Raw genomic sequence first — 19,310 nt, 5'->3', positions numbered from 1 at the left:
AGACGAGTCAGATGATTGTTCATTATTAACGTGAAGATGTGATGATAAAGTCTCGAAAGTCTGAGACACGGCAGCGATGATGTCATTGTTTTGTGGCGCTTATTGGATAAAGGACCCCAGCTGATTTGTTACAGCTCCACATCAAACCTCAACACTGTGGGAAGTAATACATAACATATTATATGTTCCCAACAAGAGAGAGCTGCACTTTGGCCTCCTAAACACACGCTGCACTCTCTGTATTTTGGTCTCTCTGGTTATTTTTCAACGATTCGCCTCTTTTTTTTAAGAAGAACTCTCCTCAAGGAGCCAAAATCCTCGGAGTGAAGATGCCTTCGGGGAACATAAGTAAAGGACCCGACGATCTGGAATTTGATGTAAGTACAATGACTTAAATATGCATCTAGTATTCTTTAAAACAGATAAATATGCTTTTACTTGTGTACCTTGTTTATTACTGAGGGCTGAACTTCACTCAGTCGCATTTTACATTGGAAGTTTCCAAAGTTGCACAAATTCTGCTAAAAATCTAACAATTTTCTGTTTATTTTTAATATGCACTAAGATGACGAAGCCCTCTGGTGCCCACGTGCACACAGGGCTATGTTAGTGTTTCAGATATTTAAATTTAAGAAGCTATAGATAAATATACTCCTATACGTGGTTATGCAAATGATTTCAACATAATTGCTCTATGTGACACTATTATTGTAAAACGTATAGGTTGAAAAGCTATTCCACAGAAATTAAGAAGATTTAAGTATTCTTGAATGTAAATAAATACGTTTATATACGTACAGATGTAGGCTGCATCGTTATTCTCTTTTATTTGAAAAAATAATATAGATGGGCTGGGATTCCAGAATAAGAGTAACACTGGTCACAACTAGAGGAGGAAGGGAAGAGAGAATACATATATATATATATATATATATTATAATAATATTATTATTATTATAATATATATTATTATTATTATTATCATTATATATTATATTATATATATATATATATATATATTATTATATATTATATTGTATATATATATTTAGAAATAATATGTTCCAATTGAATGCATACTGCATACTTTGTAAGAGCATCTGCAGTGTGTACTAATAATACAAATAAAAAGCAGGCGATTTGAGGGCGGGAGCTCCAGCTCCTCAACCAATCACTGTCCTTGGAATTGCATTCTCCATTAAAATGAATGAACTTGTAGCTTTTACACATTTGCTTCTCGACCTGACGTACGTCCATCCGTCTGACGACATCATCCTGAACGTCTCGACCTCGCTGCAGATGGACGTCAGCGATCGACACCGAGGAGAAGAGGAGGAGGATCGGAATAAACCGACCTACTGCGTGACCGACGTTCCCCCGTGGTACCTGTGCATGTTTCTGGCCGTTCAGGTGGGCCTCAACGTTCCCTAGAGAAGTCTTGTGAATGTCTCTGTTGCCGTGGAAACCACCCCATTACAATGGGGTAACTAGAAAGGTGCAACTAGTACCGGCAACCTAAAACACACTTGATTAAAAATTTTAAAAAGCAAGAGGCGATGTCTGCAGCGAATTAGCCCGAAGTTGTCGCGTGAAATATTTTAAACAAACTTTACTTCTTTTTTTTATTAATCCCGTCTGCCCGCGTTGCAGCAACTGAGTTGCAGTGATGTACTCAGCAAAGTGTCTCTGGTGTGAAGGTGTATTTGTGTCTTTATTACGCAAACCCCCAAAAAGTTTTTGGAGAGAACATTTCTCAAATTTCTCACATTTCTCACATTTCTCACATTTCTCAAAGTTCTCAAAGTTCTCATATTTCCCGAGAAATAATATAAGAACTTTTTTAAATATTTGCCTAAGAAAGACACAAATACATTTTCACAGAAGCCAAATCAAGATTAACGTAGAATTCCTTTTGTTGTTGTTTGTGGTGCCGTAAAAGAAAAGGTGAGATCTGAAGCCTCCGCGCCATACACACCCATTATAAACTCTGAAAAAGCCCGGAAATCTTCTGAAACTCAAACAAAGATTCCATGGAAACTGAGCTAGCTATGAATAAATGTCCAGTTGATGAAATAAAGTCTTTGTTAACGTTTTAAACTTCGAATAATGTCTCTACCTCAACGTATGGCGAGTCCCCGTGGCAACAAAGATTATCGTTGATTACGGTTGGTCTTTAACTCTGATAAATAACACATATGATTCCCGGAGGCATAATTGTGAAATCTGTTGCTTTAATTGCATATTTTAGCTATAAAATACTCTAAATGCATGTTTGTATCAACCCAGAGAGAGAAGGAGCCGTGCCGTCTGTGCAGCGTTCCTAACGTCCATCCCTCTCCTCTTCCCGTGCAGCACTACCTGACCTCCTTCGGAGCGATGACCTCCATCCCCCTCATCCTGTCGGAGGGCCTGTGCCTGCTGCACGACAGCCTGACCCAGAGTCGATTCATCAACACCAGCTTCTTCGCCAGCGGGCTGATCACCCTGCTGCAGGTCACCTTCGGCGTCCGGTCCGGTCTTAAAGTTACACCAATCGGTTTATTTATAAATTTTATTCTATTTAATTATCTGCTGTCGGCCAGAGAAACTTCTGTGGTGAACTTCCTGTTGTGTGCTGATGTAACTGCTCTCAATGTGGAACACAGTGCAGTTACATCAGCAGACAGCAGAGGCGTATGTAGGATTCAAAGAACGAGGGGGGGGGGGGGGGCTATGGCAGGTTAGGTTCTACAAGCAGAGACAGAATTTCATGCTCATCGTGATATTTTATGCTCATTTGGACTAGAAGATGAACGACTTCGGTGTCAAATATACTTTTTAATGGAGAGAGAAATATTATAATAATACATATTAATGCAAAGAATAGAGAGATTTCGATAGTTGTTTCTTGTCATTCAAATTTGCTCTCTGGAGACAGTTTCTAACTCTTCTCTTTCATTTGCCTCAAGTAAAACTTTTAAAAATCTATTAAAAAAAATAAAATAGGCCGAACGACGCCGCTGGCAGGCAGTAAGTTGACTGGTGAGGAAATGGAGGGATATTTATTCTCAGGAGTTGGAGGAGACCAAAATAAAGTTAAACCGGAGCCACCCGAGTTATTTGTGAAAAATAGGTAAAAAAGGAAAATAAAAAATGTACATTTAATGTGAAGCTAACCAGCTGCTCACTCAACTGGTTGAGGTCTTATTAAACATCAGTAGACGTGATATGATTTGTATTTGTTATGCCCCCCCCCCCCCCCTTGCAGGCTTCCCATCCTCCAGGGGGGCACCTTTGCATTGCTGACCCCGTCCATGGCCATGCTGTCCATGCCGGAGTGGCGCTGCCCGGCCTGGACCCAGAACGCCAGCCTGGTCAACGCCTCCTCACCCCTCTTCATAGAAGTGTGGCAGACCCGCATGAGAATGGTGAGAGAGAGAGAGAGAGAGAGGGGAAGGGGGGGAGAGAGAGAGGGAGAGAGAGAGAGAGGGAGAGAGGAGAGAGAGAGAGGAGATTTTTTTTGATTTTTGAAAAACACTTTATTTAAATTTTTTCCATCACAACGTTTCTCTACAAATAAAGTGTTTTAAAAATCAGGTTATTTAAAATAAAAGCAAACAAACAAAACATTAAAAACATTAAAAAAGAAAACATGTTTTACCGAATAAAAAGTGGTGCAAACTCCAGCTCCTCCTCTACCACAGAACAAACAATATCTTTAAAACACCAGCGTTGTTTAAAAGCATCCAGGTCTCCAATGTGTTTATAAAATCTGAACTCCAGCCAGAGTCTGGCTCTGATGTTACAGAGCCACACTGCCTTGGCCTCCTGCCCCTCTCTGTTTTCCACCCGGGACTTCCTAGTTAAATAAATTTCCATTTTGCTTCACCGGATAAAAATTTAGGAGCTGCCACTTTTCTTTTCTGTTTTTGTAGGCAGCTCCCATGATAAAAACCTTCTCTGTAAAACCACATTAAAAGACTAAAACCACTGTTAAAAGAGCGAAGAAACTCAAAGTCTCTTACACTCGTTAAAAACATGGTAAATAGTCTCCCGGAGGTCACAGAAGGCGCACTGGCTCAGGACAGCGGGATTGATTACCGAAATAAAAGCGTTGGACGCGACAGCACCGTGTAAAATCCGCCACTGGAGGTCAGCGGTCCTTTTCTTTAGGGGAGGCTTGTATAGGACCCCACACTGCGGGCCAGGGCCTCCATGCCCAAGTCTCTCTGACCACACAGTGGGCGGTCTGTTGCACAGTCTGGACCTGTTAATGCTCTTCACGAGGTTAAAATACAAAGTCTTCTTGTCTGCTTTGTTCAGTGTGCAGTTTTCTGGGTGGCTCGTTCTTAGCAGGGGCGGTGAGTCCCCTAGCCCCGGGCTGAGGGAGATGTCTGGGAAGGGGTCTGCAGGGTCCGGCTCTGCTCTCTGCTGGCTGTAGTCGTTGAGGAGGCTCCTCTCCAACCCGGTCAGCCTCTGCCTCCACAGCTCCAGGAGCCTCCTCGCCACCCGGTCGGAATGCATCCCCAGCAGGGAGCCCAGGGCCGGGGGGTCGCTCAGCGTCGGCCCCACTGCATCCACCAACTGCTGCAGGGAAAGGGTCTTTGTTCGCAGCAGCGCCCCCGTTAGTCCAGGGGTGACGCTGCTGCTAACGTCCAGAGCAGTATCCAGCCCCAGGTTGTCAGCACGTCTGAGGATGCAGCTGGCCACGTCTCGCCACACTAAAAACCCCGGACTCGTTAAAAACTTCTGAACAAACTGTAATCTAAAAGTGGCCGTCCGGCTGGCCAGGTGGACAAGGCCCTGTCCCCCCTCCTCTCTGGCTAAAAACAGCACCCCCTGTGGCACCCAGTGTAGACCCTCCCAAAAGAAATCTACCATCTTCTTTTGTATGTTGGCTAAGAAGCCCGAGGGAGGGTCTAAACAGGTCAACCTGTGCCACAGTTGGGATGCAATAAGATTGTTTAAAACCAGTACTCTACCTTTAAAAGACATCTGGGAGCAGCCACTTCCACTTGGAAAGTTTCCCTCTATCTTCTCTGTGACGCCCTCCCAGTTCTTCTGGACCATGCTCGGTTTCCCAGGTATATTCCTAAATATTTAAAACCGTCCTTCCATATGAGTTTTGTGGAAGAACCGAGGCCGCCACGCCACTCCCCACAGCGAGGGCTTCGCTTTTCTTCCAGTTCACCGCTGCTGATGCCGTGCTAAAATCATGTACTATTTGATTTAAAGGTTTACATCTTTTGCTTTTAATAAAACAACGACGTCGTCGGCATACGCCGATAAAATCATTCTTCCATTAAAACCAGGTAAAACCAAACCATGCAGGCTAGAGCGTATTTTAATGAGGAGGGTTGAGAGAGAGTGCAGAGCATCCCGGACAGAGCACAGCCCTGCCGGACCCCTCTACTCACTCTAAAAGGAGCACACAGCCTGCCGTTTATCTTCAGCACACTCTCAACATTACTGTACAACACCTTGATCTTAGCTATGAAACCAGCGCTGAACCCAAACTTGGCCAGAACTTTCCAGAGGAAGCCGTGTTCAACGCGGTCAAAAGCCTTTTCCTGATCTAGAGAAATCAGACCAGTATCCATACCCAACGAGCTGGAGACCTCCAAAACATCCCGAATGAGGTGGGCGTTATCCACCATGGACCTGCCGGGCACACAGTAGGTCTGGTCCCGATGGAGGACCTGCTCCATAGCTCCCCTCAGCCTGGAGGCCAGGACCCTGGACAGAAGCTTGTAATCCACACACAGCAGAGACACAGGCGCCAGTTACCGATATCCTGCGGGTTTCCTTTTTGGCAGTAGCGCCAGCACTGCCCTCCGGCAGGACATCGGCATGGAACCAGAGGCCAGACTCTCGTTGAAGACGTCTAGGATGTCTCTTCCCAGGACATCCCAGTATTTTTGTAAAACTCAGCGGGAGGCCGTCGATCTGGGCGCGCCTCCTGCATTCCTGCAGGGCAGCTTTCAGCTCTTGGGGGTTATGGGTCTGTCGAGCTCCTCATTAGTCTCCTCGGAGACCTGAGGCAGATCCCCACAGAGCCCCTCCGTCGACTCTCCCTCCTCCTTATACTCAGTGGCATAAAGGGAGGAGTAAAACCCCACCGCTCGCTTCCGGATCTGGCTTGGCTCCACAACCGGCTGCCCTGCGTCCGTCAGCAGTGAGTGGATCACTCGCCCTGCCCACTCCTCTTCTCCAGGCCGAAGAAGAAGCTAGAGGGAGTGTCCATCTCCGCGATGGTCTGGAATCGGGACCTGACCAGTGCGCCTTGCACTTTTACTTGAACAGGTCGGAGAGCCGCTTTTTACTGAGGACTTCAATATGTCCTCGATCTCCTGTGGACTCGCTTAAACTTTCTAGGTCCACTATCTCAGTCTCCAGGTCCTTCATAGATCTGGTGACGTCTCTAGTGACGTTGAAAGTGTGCTGCTGACAAAGGAGCTTAATTTCTACCTTACCACGGTCCCACCACTGCCTAAGATTATTAAAATCACTCTTCCTCAGCCTAAAAATGCCCCAAAAAATAAAACAACACCTCTCTAAAACTCCTATCGAAAGTTAAAACTGTATTAAAATGCCAATATGCGCTCCTAGGTAAAAAATTCCTAATAAAAACATGACATAAAACCAAAGAGTGATCAGTAAAACCAGCGGAACAATGCTGCACATTTTAAAAATACTAAAATGGTGCTTAAAAACATAAATACGGTCTAACCTGGCTGAGGAGATCCTTCCCTCCCTAACGTGGGACCATGTGTACTGTCGGCAGTCCGGATGCATCCTTCTCCACACGTCCACCAGGCCATGAGAATGGACCAGCCTCCTCAGCACCTGCTGTGAAGCTGGATGTGGCTCTGTGTGATTTCTGTCTTTAAAATCATCCTCTGTGCAGTTAAAATCCCCCCCCAAGAATAAAAATCCTCCGAGGCACAGTCATTTAAAACATCATTAATTTTGGATAAAACAGCTTCCTCTCTGCCCGGTTGTTGGAGCATAGACATTAATTAAAACAACATTAAAAGGTCGAACTGCTTTCACAAAGAACAGCCTCCCTCCACGATGTGTTTGACCTCCAGTGACCGGGCTGAAGGCCCTGGAGAAGAGGAAGCCCACTCCTCCGCTGAGGTTGGTGTTGTGGCTCAGGAGGACTTCCCCCACTCCCTCCTCCAGTCCGCCTCGTTGGTACTGTCGCTGCGTCTCTTGTAAGAAGAGAACATCGTTGGCTTTCATCTTGTTAAATTCATAAATAGATGTTCTTTTCTTACTGTCTCTCGCTCCATTTATGTTTAAAACTCCGACTCTGAATGTGTTCATTAAAAGAAAAGAGTTTAAAAAACAAATAAAACTTAAAATCAACAAATCAAATAAAACCCACATTGGAGCTCTCCACCTCCCCCTGCTGGATGCACTCCTTTACTTTGAGTAAAATCTTTTTAATCCTAAAAACCTCTTGCTTTTCAAACTTTTTCTTTTTCATATAATATCGGCAAGACTGTACAAAGGTCACGAGGTCAGGGAAGTGATCCCTGACCTCCACTTTCCTTTTGTTTTTTGTTCTGTGTAAAAACTGGCTTATTTCATCCACTGTATGAAGTTTTTGAGCTTGACTGTTTGTTAAAATTAGAGGAGAGTCGCTGTCGTCTGCCCCCTCCTCATCACTGCTGTCCTCCACCGGCCCCGCCCCTTGACTCCTCCTCCTCTCCTCCACCCTGCTGGCCTTGGCCTCGCTGCCGGCGCTCTGGCCGCTCTTCTTTCTTTTTGGGGCCTCTTTCTGCCCCCCTGCTTCCTCCTCATCCATCTCTACCTGCTCCGCCCCCTCTTCCTCTGCACCGTCCTCCTCCACCTCTTCGCCTCCACCCACCTGCCCTACCCCCTCTATGGGCTTCTCACCACCCTTGTCCTCGTCTTTATTTCCCTTTTCCTCCTCTTTCTCACTTTCCTCTTTATTCTCCACCCCACTCCCCACTTCCACCTCTAAGCCCGTGTCACCATCACCACCATCACCAATATTTTTTGTTGTTTTTTTAATCTTTTTTTGGTTGTTCCCTTCTTTCTTGTTTTCCTTCCTCCTCCCCACTTCCCACCTCACCCACAGCCTCTACCCCACTGCTCTTGGCAGATCCCCCCACATCCCCTCCATTTTCTTGGTCCGCTTTTCCTTTTTTCCTGCGCTCCGACTCCACCCACAGCCTGCTTCTCACTGCCCTGTCCAGCCTCCCCACCCTCTTCCCCACCCTTACCCCCATCGCCACCATCACCACCATCACCCCCATCACTCACTCCCTCATTCATACTCACCACATGTGTGTCAGATACAGCAGCAGTGACGCCGCTCTCCGCTGGAATCGGCGGCGTCTCCTCTCAGAGACGCCGCGGTCGCAATCCCCGCTGCCGCAGCTGCGACAGCCCCACGCTGGTGCAGCGCGGCGCTCCGGACGGACCCGAGCCGCCCGGACCAGCTGGCGCCGGGTCGCGCGCGAGCAGACCGCGGTGTGCCCCTCCTCTCCGCAATGAAAGCACTTCATCGCCGATGAAGACGCGTAGACGTTATAGTTGAAATCATCTACTCTGACGCTGAAGCGCAGGTTTAACTTCGCGTTCAGGTCGTTGAGTATCATATAAACCGATCTACGGTGACTCATGATGTGCTTCATCTCGCTCTCCTTGAACCCCGATGAGATCACTCTGATCGGGGAGACCAATCCGATGCCGGAGAGCTCTCTGCTGAGAAACTCATCGGAGATGAGCGGAGGGACGTTGACACGAGGACTCTGGTGGACGGCTGATCCAGCGGAAACACCTGCACAAACAAATCCACCGAGAGACCCTCCTCTACCACGCGGCTCACCTTCCCACCTGATCCAGGAAGATCACGACCGAGCCGTTCATCTTGCGGCGGACTTCACGCTGCTGAACCCGACTTTCTTCCCGACTGCCGGGCCAATTCCTCCACGCTGCACGAGGAGTCACCGGAGATCTTAATCCGTGTCTCCTCGTGAGCAGCGGGAACTGGGCAAACATTTCCGCCGCCCAGCCGGTGAGGCACCGGCAGCGGAAGACACCCAGAGAAACCCGGGGCGGCTGCGGTGGCGCGCCTGAGGACTGGGCCTCGTCGAGGCTCAAACGGGAGAGCGCCGCGGCGGGGCGGGAGAGGCGGCGGCTGCTGCACTGCACACACATGGTGGGTATGAATGAGGAGTGAGTGATGGGGTGATGCGGGCAAGGGTGAGGGTGGGGATGAGGTGGGGATGCTGGACAGGGCAGTGAAAGGCAGGCTGTGGGTGGAGTCGAGCGTGAGAGGAAAGGAAAGAAGGAAAAGGACCAAAAATGGAGGGGGGATAAGAGGTGGAGGGGCTGGCAGCGAGGCCAAGGCCAGCAGGGTGAAGAGTGAGGAGGAGGGGGGCGGGGGAGGACAGTAGGGCTGAGGACAGCGACTCTCCTCTGTTTTAACAAATAGTCAGACGCAAAAGCTGTACACAGATGATGAGATCAGGCTGTTTCTGCACAAAACAAAGGGGAAAAAAAGAGTCAAGGATCACTTCCTGACCTCGTGGCCTTTGTACACTCGTGCCATTTCCACATGAGGGGAAAAAATTAGACAAACAAGAGGTTTTAGGATCAAAAAGTTTTGCCCAAAGTAAAGGTGCATCCAGCAGGGGAGGTGGAGCTCCAATGTGTTTTATTTGATTTGGTTTTTTATTTGTTTTTTAAATTCTTTTTTTTTAATTAATACATTTAGAGTCTGTGTTTTAAACGTAAATGGAGCGAGGACAGTAAGAAGAGAACATCAATTTATGAATTTAACAAGATGAAGGTCAACGATGTTCTCTACAGCGACAGCACCAACGAGGACTGGAGGAGGGTGGGGGGAGTCCTCCTGAGCCACAACACCAACCTCAGCGGAGGAGTGGGCTTCTCCAGGGCCTTCAGCCTCGGTCACTGGAGGTCAAACACATCGTGGAGGGAGGCTGTTCTTTGTGAAAGCACGGTTCGACCTTTTAACGTGGTTTTATAAATATCTATGCTCCAACAACTGGGACAGAGAGGCAGCTGTTTTATCCAAAGTTAATGATGTTTTAAATGACTGTGCCTCGGAGGATTTTTATTCTTGGGGGATTTTAACTGCACAGAGGATGATTTTAATGACAGAAACCACACAGAGCCACATCCAGCTTCACAGCAGGTGCTGAGGAGGCTGGTCCATTCTCATGGTCTGGTGGACGGTGGAGAAGGATGCATCCGGACTGCCGACAGTACACATGGTCCCACGTTAGGGAGGAAGGATCTCCTCAGCCAGGTTAGACATGTTTTAAGCACCATTTAATATTTTTAAAATGTGCAGCATTGTTCCGCTGGTTTTACTGATCACTCTTTGGTTTTATGTCATGTTTTATTAGGAATTTTTACCTAGGAGCGCATATTGGCATTTTAATACAGTTTTAACTTTCGATAGGAATTTTAGAGAGGTGTTGTTTTATTTTTGGGGCATTTTAGGCTGAGGAAGAGTGATTTTAATAATCTTAGGCAGTGGTGGGACCGTGGTAGAAATTAAGCTCCTTTGTCAGCAGCACACTTTCAACGTCACTAGAGACGCCACCAGATCTATGAAAGACCTGGAGACTGAGATAGTGGACCTAGAAAGTTTAAGCGAGTCCACAGGAGATCGAGGACATATTGAAGTCCTCAGTAAAAAGGCGGCTCACGACCTGTTCAAGTAAAGTGCAAGGCGCACTGGTCAGGTCCCGATTCCAGACCATCGCGGAGATGGACACTCCTCTAGCTTCTTCTTGGCCTGGAGAAGAGGTGGGCAGGCGAGTGATCCACTCACTGCTGACGGACGGGCAGTCGTTGTGGAGCCAAGCCAGATCCGAAGCGGTGGGGTTTACTCCTCCCTTTATGCCACTGAGTATAGGGAGGAGGGAGACTCGACGGAGGGGCTCTGTGGGAGCTGCCTCAGGTCTCGAGGAGACTAATGAGGAGCTCGACAGACCCATAACCCCCAAGAGCTGAAAGCTGCCCTGCAGGAATGCAGGAGGCGCGCCCGAATCGACGGCCTCCCGCTGAATTTACAAAATACTGGGATGTCCTCGGAGGGACATCCTGACGTCTTCAATGAGAGTCTGGCCTCTGGTTCCATGCCGATGTCCTGCGGAGGCAGCAGTGCTGACTACTGCCAAAAGAAACCCGCAGGACATCGGTAACTGGGCCCTGTGTCTCTGCTGTGTGTGGATTATAAGCTTCTGTCCAGGGTCCTGGCCTCCAGGCTGAGGGAGCTATGGAGCAGGTCCTCCATCGACCAGACCTACATGGTGGACAACGTCCACCTCATTCGGACGTTTTGGAGGTCTCCAGCTCGTTGGGTATGGATACTGGTCTGATTTCTAGATCAGGAAAGGCTTTTGACCGTTGAACACGGCTTCCTCTGGAAAGTTCTGGGAAGTTTGGGTTCAGCGGGTTTCATAGCTAAGATCAAGGTGTTGTACAGTAATGTTGAGAGTGTGCTGAAGATAGCGGCAGGCTGTGTGCTCCTTTTAGAGTGAGTAGAGGTCCGGCAGGGCTGTGCTCTGTCCGGGATGCTCTACTCTCCTCGAGCCCTCCTCATTAAAATACGCTCTAGCCTACATGGTTTGGTTTTACCTGGTTTTAGTAAAGGAATGATTTTATCGGCATATGCCGGACGTTGTTGTTTTTATCAAGAATCAAAATGATGTAAACCTTTAAATCAAATAGTACATGATTTTAGCACGGCATCATCAGCGGGGTGAACTGGAAGAAAAGCGAAGCCCTCGCTGTGGGGAGTGGCGTGGCCTCCTGTTCTTCCACAAAAGCTCATATGGAAGACGGTTTTAAATATTTAGGAATATACCTGGGAAACCGAGCATGGTCCAGAAGAACTGGGAGGCGTCACAGAGAAGATAGAGGAAACTTTCCAAATGGAAGTGGCTGCTCCCCAGATGTCTTTAAGGGTAGAGTACTGGTTTTAAACAATCTTATTGCATCCCAACTGTGGCACAGGTTGACCGTGTTAGACCCTCCTCTGGCTTCTTAGCTAACATACAAAAGAAGATGGTGGATTTCTTTTGGGAGGGTCTACACTGGGTGCCACAGGGGTGCTGTTTTAGCCAGAGAGGAGGGGACAGGGCCTCGCCCACCTGGCCAGCGCGGACGCCACTTTTAGATTACAGTTTGTTCAGAAGTTTTAACGAGTCCGGGGTTTTAGTGTGGCGAGACGTGGCCAGCTGCATCCTCAGACGTGCTGACAACCTAGGGTTGGAGACTGCACTGTCTTTAATAGACTCCAGCATTATAGAACTAAGTAGGCTGCCTCCTTTTTATCAGGGTGTTTTTAAGTCGTGGGCCCTTTTAAGCACGAAAGGTGCCCACAGTCTGACTCTCTGTTCTGGTTGTTGAGAGAACCATTAATTTATAATGCACGACTGGACATTAGCAGCAGCGTCACCCCTGGACTAACGGGGGCGCTGCTGCGAACAAAGACCCTTTCCCTGCAGCGGTTGGTGGATGCAGTGGGGCCGACGCTGAGCGACCCCCCGGCCCTGGGCTCCCTGCTTGGGATGCATTCCGACGGTGGCGAGGAGGCTCCTGGAGCTGTGGAGGCAGAGGCTGACCGGATTGGAGAGGAGCCTCCTCAACGACTACAGCCAGCGGAGAGCAGAGCCGGACCCTGCAGACCCCTTCCCAAACATCTCCCTCAGCCCGGGGCTAGGGGACTCACCGCCCCTGCTAAGAACGAGCCACCCAGAAAACTGCACACTGAACAAAGCAGACAAGAAGACTTTGTATTTTAACCTCGTGAAGAGTATCAACAGGTCCAGACTGTGCAACAGACCGCCCACTGTGTGGTCAGAGAGACTTGGGCATGGAGGCCCTGGCCGCAGTGGGGGTCCTATACAAGCCTCCCTAAAGAAAGGACCGCTGACCTCCAGTGGCGGATTTACACAGTGCTGTCGCGTCCAACGCTTTTATTTCGTAATCAATCCCGCTGTCCTGAGCCAGTGCCCTTCTGTGACCTCCGGGAGACTATTTACCATGTTTTTTACGAGTGTAAGAGACTTTTGAGTTTCTTCACTCTTTAACATTGGTTTTAGTCTTTTAATGTGGTTTTACAGAGAAGGTTTTTATCATGGGAGCTGCCTACAAAAACAGAAAAGAAAATGGCAGCTCCTTAATTTTTATCGAAGCCGGCCAAAATGGCCATTTATTTAACAAGGAAGTCCCGGTGGAAAACAGAGAGGGGCAGGAAGCCAGGCAGTGTGGCTCTGTAACATCAGAGCCAGACTCTGGCTGGAGTTCAGATTTTATAAACACATTGAGACCTGGATGCTTTTAAACAACGCTGGTGTTTTAAAGGTATTGTTTGTTCTGTGGTGGAGGAGGAGCTGGTGTTTGCACCACTTTTTATTAGGTAAAGCATGTGTTTCTGTTTTTTTTATATTTTGTTTTGTTTGTTTGCTTTTATTTCGACCGATTTTTAAAACACTTCATTTTAAAGAAACGTAATGGTTAAAGAAATGTAAATAAAGTGTTTTCAAAATCAAAAATCTCTCTCCTCTGTTTCCCCCTCTCTCCTCCCTTTCTCCCCCTCTCTCTCTCTCTCCCTCTCTCTCCCCTCTCCCTCCTCTCTCCCTCCTCTCTCTCTCTCTCCCTCCCCGTCTCTCCCCCCCCCTCTCCCTCCCCCTCTCTCTCTCCCTCCCCCTCTCTCCCTCTCTCTCTCCCTCCCTCTCTCTCTCTCCCCCTCTCTCTCTCCCTCCCTCTCCCTCTCTCTCCCTCCCTCCCTCGCTCTCTCTCTCTCTCTCTCCCTCCCTCCCTCTCTCCCTCCCTCTCTCTCTCCCCTCTCTCTCCCTCCCTCCTCTCTCCCCTCTCTCTCTCTCTCTCTCTCTCTCCCCCCTCTCCCTCTCTCCCTCCTCTCTCTCCCTCTCTCTCCCTACATCCTGCCCCCTCCTCTCTCTCCTCTCTCTCCCTCTCTCTCCCTCTCTGCCTCTCTCTCCCTCTCTCTCTCTCTCTCTCTACCCCTCTCTCTCTCTCCTCTCTCCCTCTCTCTCCCTCTCTCCCTCTCTCTCCCTACCTCTCTCTCTCTCTCCCTCCCTCCCTCTCTCTCCCTCTCTCTCTCTCTCTCTCTCGGTGTGTAACTCAGGGGTTAAAGAGGTCGACCAAGTGCTTCGCATTCTCTTGACCACCAACATGTTCGTGGGCGGCGTTCTCGGCTTCTTCCTGGATAACACCATCCCCGGTACGCCGAAGTGGACGATTATTATGAATGAATTAAATAGCGTGTAATCTACATTGTCTAATAATCTTTAATATTCTCTGGTCTGAGGGACCAAACGTGAGCGGGGCCTCCTGGCCTGGAGCCCGGAGGACCCGGAGGACTCCGTCTGCGCCGCGCGAACCCAGGAGGTGTACGACCTCCCCTTCGGCATCACCTCGCGCCTCTCGTCCCGACCCTGGGTTCGCCTCGTCCCTTTCTGCCCCTGGAGGGGCACCGGGTCCAGAACCGGGTCGGAGGACCACGGAGCGCCACGGGGGGCCGAGCAACCGCTCATAAGCCCGGGGGGGTCTGGGGTGAACTCGCTCCATGAGGTTTAGGGTCTGGATTCTCCCTGGACTCACAAAATATATGTATCATGACAACTTGAAGTCAATTATTCAGTTTATTTGTATAGCCCATTCTCACAAATTACTAATTTGTCTCGGAGTGCTTTACAATCTGTACACATAGACATCCCTGACCTTTGACCTCACATCGGATCAGGAACAACTCCCAAATAACCCTTCAGGGGGAAGAAAAGGGAAGAACCCTTCAGGAGAGAACAGAGGAGGATCCCTCTCCAGGACGGACAGATGAATAGATGTCATGTGACCAGAAGGAATCATTACACACAAATTAAAACCACAGTAACAACACAATCAATGAATATGACAGAGTGGATGAATGGTTGGTCGTCGGCATATTCCACGATCCAGACCTCGATGATCCATCAATTATGAGTCAACTGTGGATGTAAAATCCACAGTTGACTCAAGGTCCAGATACAAAACATTAAAATAGAATAGAATACATAGAAAGTCACAAAGTAAAATACATAGATCTACAAATGCTCTTTAGACAGACAGCTGTACCGACGTCTCCCTGGGGAGCGTGGAGCACTGAACTTATACTAATTGGTACAACTTAATAACAGAAATTAAAAAGTGACAAAAGAAGACACTTTACTTTTAAGGACTGATTATGATTTATTCTTTCTCTGTCTTTTTGACTACATGTCTTAGAATCCGACTGTAGTATTGTAAATCCTAATTAGACGAGGTCTTCCACTGAGAAAGCTTTTTAAATGAGCAAAAAATCATGAAACAAATATGATTATTTTTTTCAATGTGGAGGTAAAACACTTTATTTTATGTAATCGGTTAAATGACCTGTGTTTTCCTGAATGTCTCCCGAATTACAAATTGTGTCTACCTGTACTAGTAATTAACCCTTTTATTTGGAAAGTATCATTTCCATATGTCGGGACCCTAAAATAAGTCGAATGATGCCCCTGGTAGTCGCGCTGTCAGCATGTTTAATACGTCCTCTACAAATAAACACTAAAAAACTTGATTGAAAAGAGAAAAAAATCGCAAGAAGAAAAAAAACACGCACCTAAAAAGTGTTAAAAATCTCCTCGGCTCTTCAGTTCTGCCTCATGGTGCTCACGACTTGCTTTTATTTTTTATTTTAAGATGTTTTATTGATTTTCTTATGTGTTACCCCACCGGGGAAGAGGATTCACGCGTGTCTGAGGGCAATTACAGATACAAATTATTGGCTGTTGTTTTTTTCTGTTGACATCGGCTGCTTCTAATCCAACAAAGGTCAAAAGGTCAATCGTGGTCTCGAGGAGCTTCTAGTCGTCGCCGGGGTGACGGCTGATGACACTGAGCGGTATCTTATATTCTAGAACATGTTTCCCACTATTTGAGAAATAAAAATTTCGGCACATGAACCGGAAACTCTTGCATTTTGTGAACGGCGATGAAAAGAGGACGAATAAACAAACCACCGGTGTCCCGGCGCCACACACACACACACACACACACACAGAGAGAGAGAGGCAGAAAACTAGAGCAACGGGTTCTTTATCCTCCTCTTATTTAGAAGGAAATTAGATTGAGCCTGTGGATAGATGTGTTATCCCCACAACTGCGAGATCTTCCCACTGATGGAGTCTTCTTCTTCTTAAAGACCCACAGCAGCATCATCATCATCATCGGCTGTTGTTGTGTTTCTCTCTGCAGAAAGAACACACAGATAACACACCCTCTCCGTCTTTTCTCTTTGCCCCCCCCCCGTGTGCTGGTCATCTTTTCTGTGTCTCTCTGTTTGGAGCTCCGTGAGGACGCTGACACGACATATTTTGGGGGGTTTTTGTGCAGCGATTCGCAATCAGAGTGTTACGCAACACTGTGCCAGTCATTTCAAAGTCAATGTGGAAATTAAAATGACAACTCAGCAATTCTCTGTCCATCACAGAAAGGCTTCAATTTCACCTGAAACGTTCTTTTTATTTTTATTTTTATTTGAACCCTCTGGGGTCATTTTCTCAATTTTACACAATTTCTTAATTTCACCTTTTTAAAGGCTCCTGCATATGACACATAGCCACAATCTCATCTCTCTATATAATGAGGCATGATTGTCCTAAGGCATAAGTGTAAAGAGATAACATGGAGATGACAATTAAATTGAAAATTGAAGTTGGATTCTTTTTAATTCTTCATATCTCTTGTGAAAACAAACCTTTACTCGTGGATGAACTGTTTTAGGGTTTGAAATTGGTTCACCAAAAGGTCTTGGGTTCACCAAAAGCAGTGGAATATATGAATAACATGGTAGATATATGTAAATAAATGTCAAAAAACACATTTTATTATCGTCTTTTGAGTAGAAATGAAGTGGTGAGACTGAGAAATGACTGCTTGTTTAAATTAAATTCAAGTGCAAAAAATACATTTTGCAAAAAATATGGGCACTTAATTCTGTCATTTCACACTTAATGAAGCTTCATAAGAGGGAGAGGGGGGGGAAATGAAAAATGGCCACTACAAATGTTTTGTTTTCGAATAAATATGTAAGAATTGGTCATAATATACATGTTGAGAAATTGGACAGAAAACAACCATCTGTCTGTGAGACTTTTGTTGTTTTGTTCTACATGATCTCATTTTTGCATTATTGTAAGGGGCGAACGGGGCGAGAGACACAGAGAAGAAATGAGGGAGAGAGAGAGTATTCATCACCAGCAACATGGGGATCAGAGACTCCGCTGCACACGCCTGATGATTCAATGACTCAGCACATAAATATATCTCGGCTCATTCAATTGAGGGATTATTTTTTATGTGCAGTAGCTTCTTTTTTTAACTTCCATTTGGGCCGGAATTTCAATTTTAATTGCTTTTATTTCTCTATTCTTTCATTTCTCAAGCCACGTGACCAATTTTGCGGCGTTACGAAATAACCGACGATATTTTGTATTTGTATTTGCACAACAATCATTTACTTTTATGAATTATTAAAGAGGCACATCGGCTTGTTCTCTTTTCTTTTTGACGCATCAAACTGCAAATCTGGTGATTTTGCTGCAGCCTCAAGGGATTATTTACTCCATAACCAACCTACAGCAACCACAGAGACGTGTGTGTGTGTGTGTGTGTGTGTGTGTGTGTGTGTGTGTGTGTGTGTGTGTGTGTGTGTGTGTGTGTGTGTGTGTGTGTGTGTGTGTGTGTGTGTGTGCTTGTGCCGAACTAATGCATGTGTAGATGAATAAGTGGCACAGATTCACACTGATGGTGCTGATGAATATAGCCTGAACTATTCACAATGCTGCAGTCTCCCTTCACTCATCAGGATTTCTCTCTGTTTCCTTTTTCTCTTTCATCCTCACACACCTCTCTCTCTCTCTCTCTCTCTCTCTCTCTCTCCCTCTCATTGTACTCATTAGTCCTCTTTCACAATGCGGTATACATCCAGAATTCAGCAGCTCGTCTCCTCTCCAGCACCTCAGACGTTCTCCGTCACACTTAAAAGCCACTTATTTAAATCATGCATTTACCCCGTGATACTAACTTTGATTTAGGTTCTCACTCATGTCATATTTCTTGTTTTGCTGTTGCTTCTATTACCATTTAAAGTGCCTTGAGTACCTTTTAAAGGCGCTACACAAATAAAATGTATTATTCAAAGTCATCATTATTGTCACTTCTTCCATTTGTGCAAACATACAGAAGATCGAAAGTTCGTTTATCGCTTGTCCAACATAAAGTGATTGTAGTAATAATAATAGTAGTAATAATAAAGTAATAAAGTGCAAAATAGCTAACAACAACAACGAAGAACATTTAGACAACATACATTATAAATAAAAAAACTGTACGTCTGTTTTATAGTAACAGTCAGATATACAAGTATAAAAGAGGAGGAATGGGAGAGTTAATTATAATTTGTATATATTATATATTATTAATATTATTATTATTACCCAAAACAAGAGGGGGATTGATTTCCTCATGTAAGATTTTATTCTTTTTGTGTACTATATTAATATATTATATATTATTAATATTATTATCACCCATAAATAGAGGGAGCTTTATTTTCCTCATGTAGGAATTTAATTTTTTTAACTTTCGTGGACTATATTAATATATTACATCTTATTAATATTATTATTACCCAAAACAAGAGGGGGCTTTATTTCCTCATGTAAGATTGTATTTCTTAAATTTTTTTTATGTACTATATTAATATATTATTAATATAATTATCACCCAAAACAAGAGGGAGCTTTATTTCCTCATGTAGGATTTAAATTTTGTAAATGTTGTGTGAACTATATTAATATATTATATATTATTAATATTATTATGACCCAAAAAAAAGAGGGAGATTTATTTTCCTCATGTAGGAATCTAATTTGTTTAACTTTTGGTGTACTATATTAATATATTATATATTAATAATATTATTATTACCCAAAACAAGAGGGGGCTTTATTTCCTCATGTAGGATTTTATTTATTTATTTTTCTTGTACTTTGCACGCAAGAGATGAGGAACTGCACTGTGACGATGTCTGATTTACTTTAAATGTTTACTGCAATGTTTTCTTCCTCCTTGCCTGCATTTAGCTTATTCCACCACCAGAGGGCGCTGTAGGTTAAACGGTGGTAATCAGTCTGAACCACGGACCGATATTCCAAGGAGCGTCTTTCTTTGGCTCGTGCACAGTATCCTCCCTGAGAAAGAGAACATCCTCG

The 19,310-nt window shown here is 45.8% G+C and overlaps 1 protein-coding gene across 1 annotated transcript; it reads left to right on the top strand.

Moving 5' to 3' along the window:
- Nucleotides 1-213: 213 nt before the first annotated feature.
- On the top strand, nucleotides 214-15,998 carry LOC130203076 (solute carrier family 23 member 1-like). Its single transcript, XM_056428967.1, has 6 exons — nucleotides 214-377; nucleotides 1,300-1,410; nucleotides 2,353-2,493; nucleotides 3,248-3,407; nucleotides 14,147-14,242; nucleotides 14,330-15,998. The coding sequence occupies exons 1-6, from the start codon at nucleotides 330-332 to the stop codon at nucleotides 14,596-14,598; spliced, it is 825 nt and encodes a 274-aa protein (XP_056284942.1). The 5' UTR covers nucleotides 214-329; the 3' UTR covers nucleotides 14,599-15,998.
- The last annotated feature ends 3,312 nt before the right edge of the window (nucleotides 15,999-19,310 follow it).

This window comes from Pseudoliparis swirei, chromosome 12 (genome assembly GCF_029220125.1).
Source record: "Pseudoliparis swirei isolate HS2019 ecotype Mariana Trench chromosome 12, NWPU_hadal_v1, whole genome shotgun sequence".
In the NCBI taxonomy this organism is placed as follows: Eukaryota; Metazoa; Chordata; class Actinopteri; order Perciformes; family Liparidae; genus Pseudoliparis; species Pseudoliparis swirei.
Note: the sequence above shows the minus strand (reverse complement) of the source record. Positions and strands in the feature narration are given on the sequence as shown.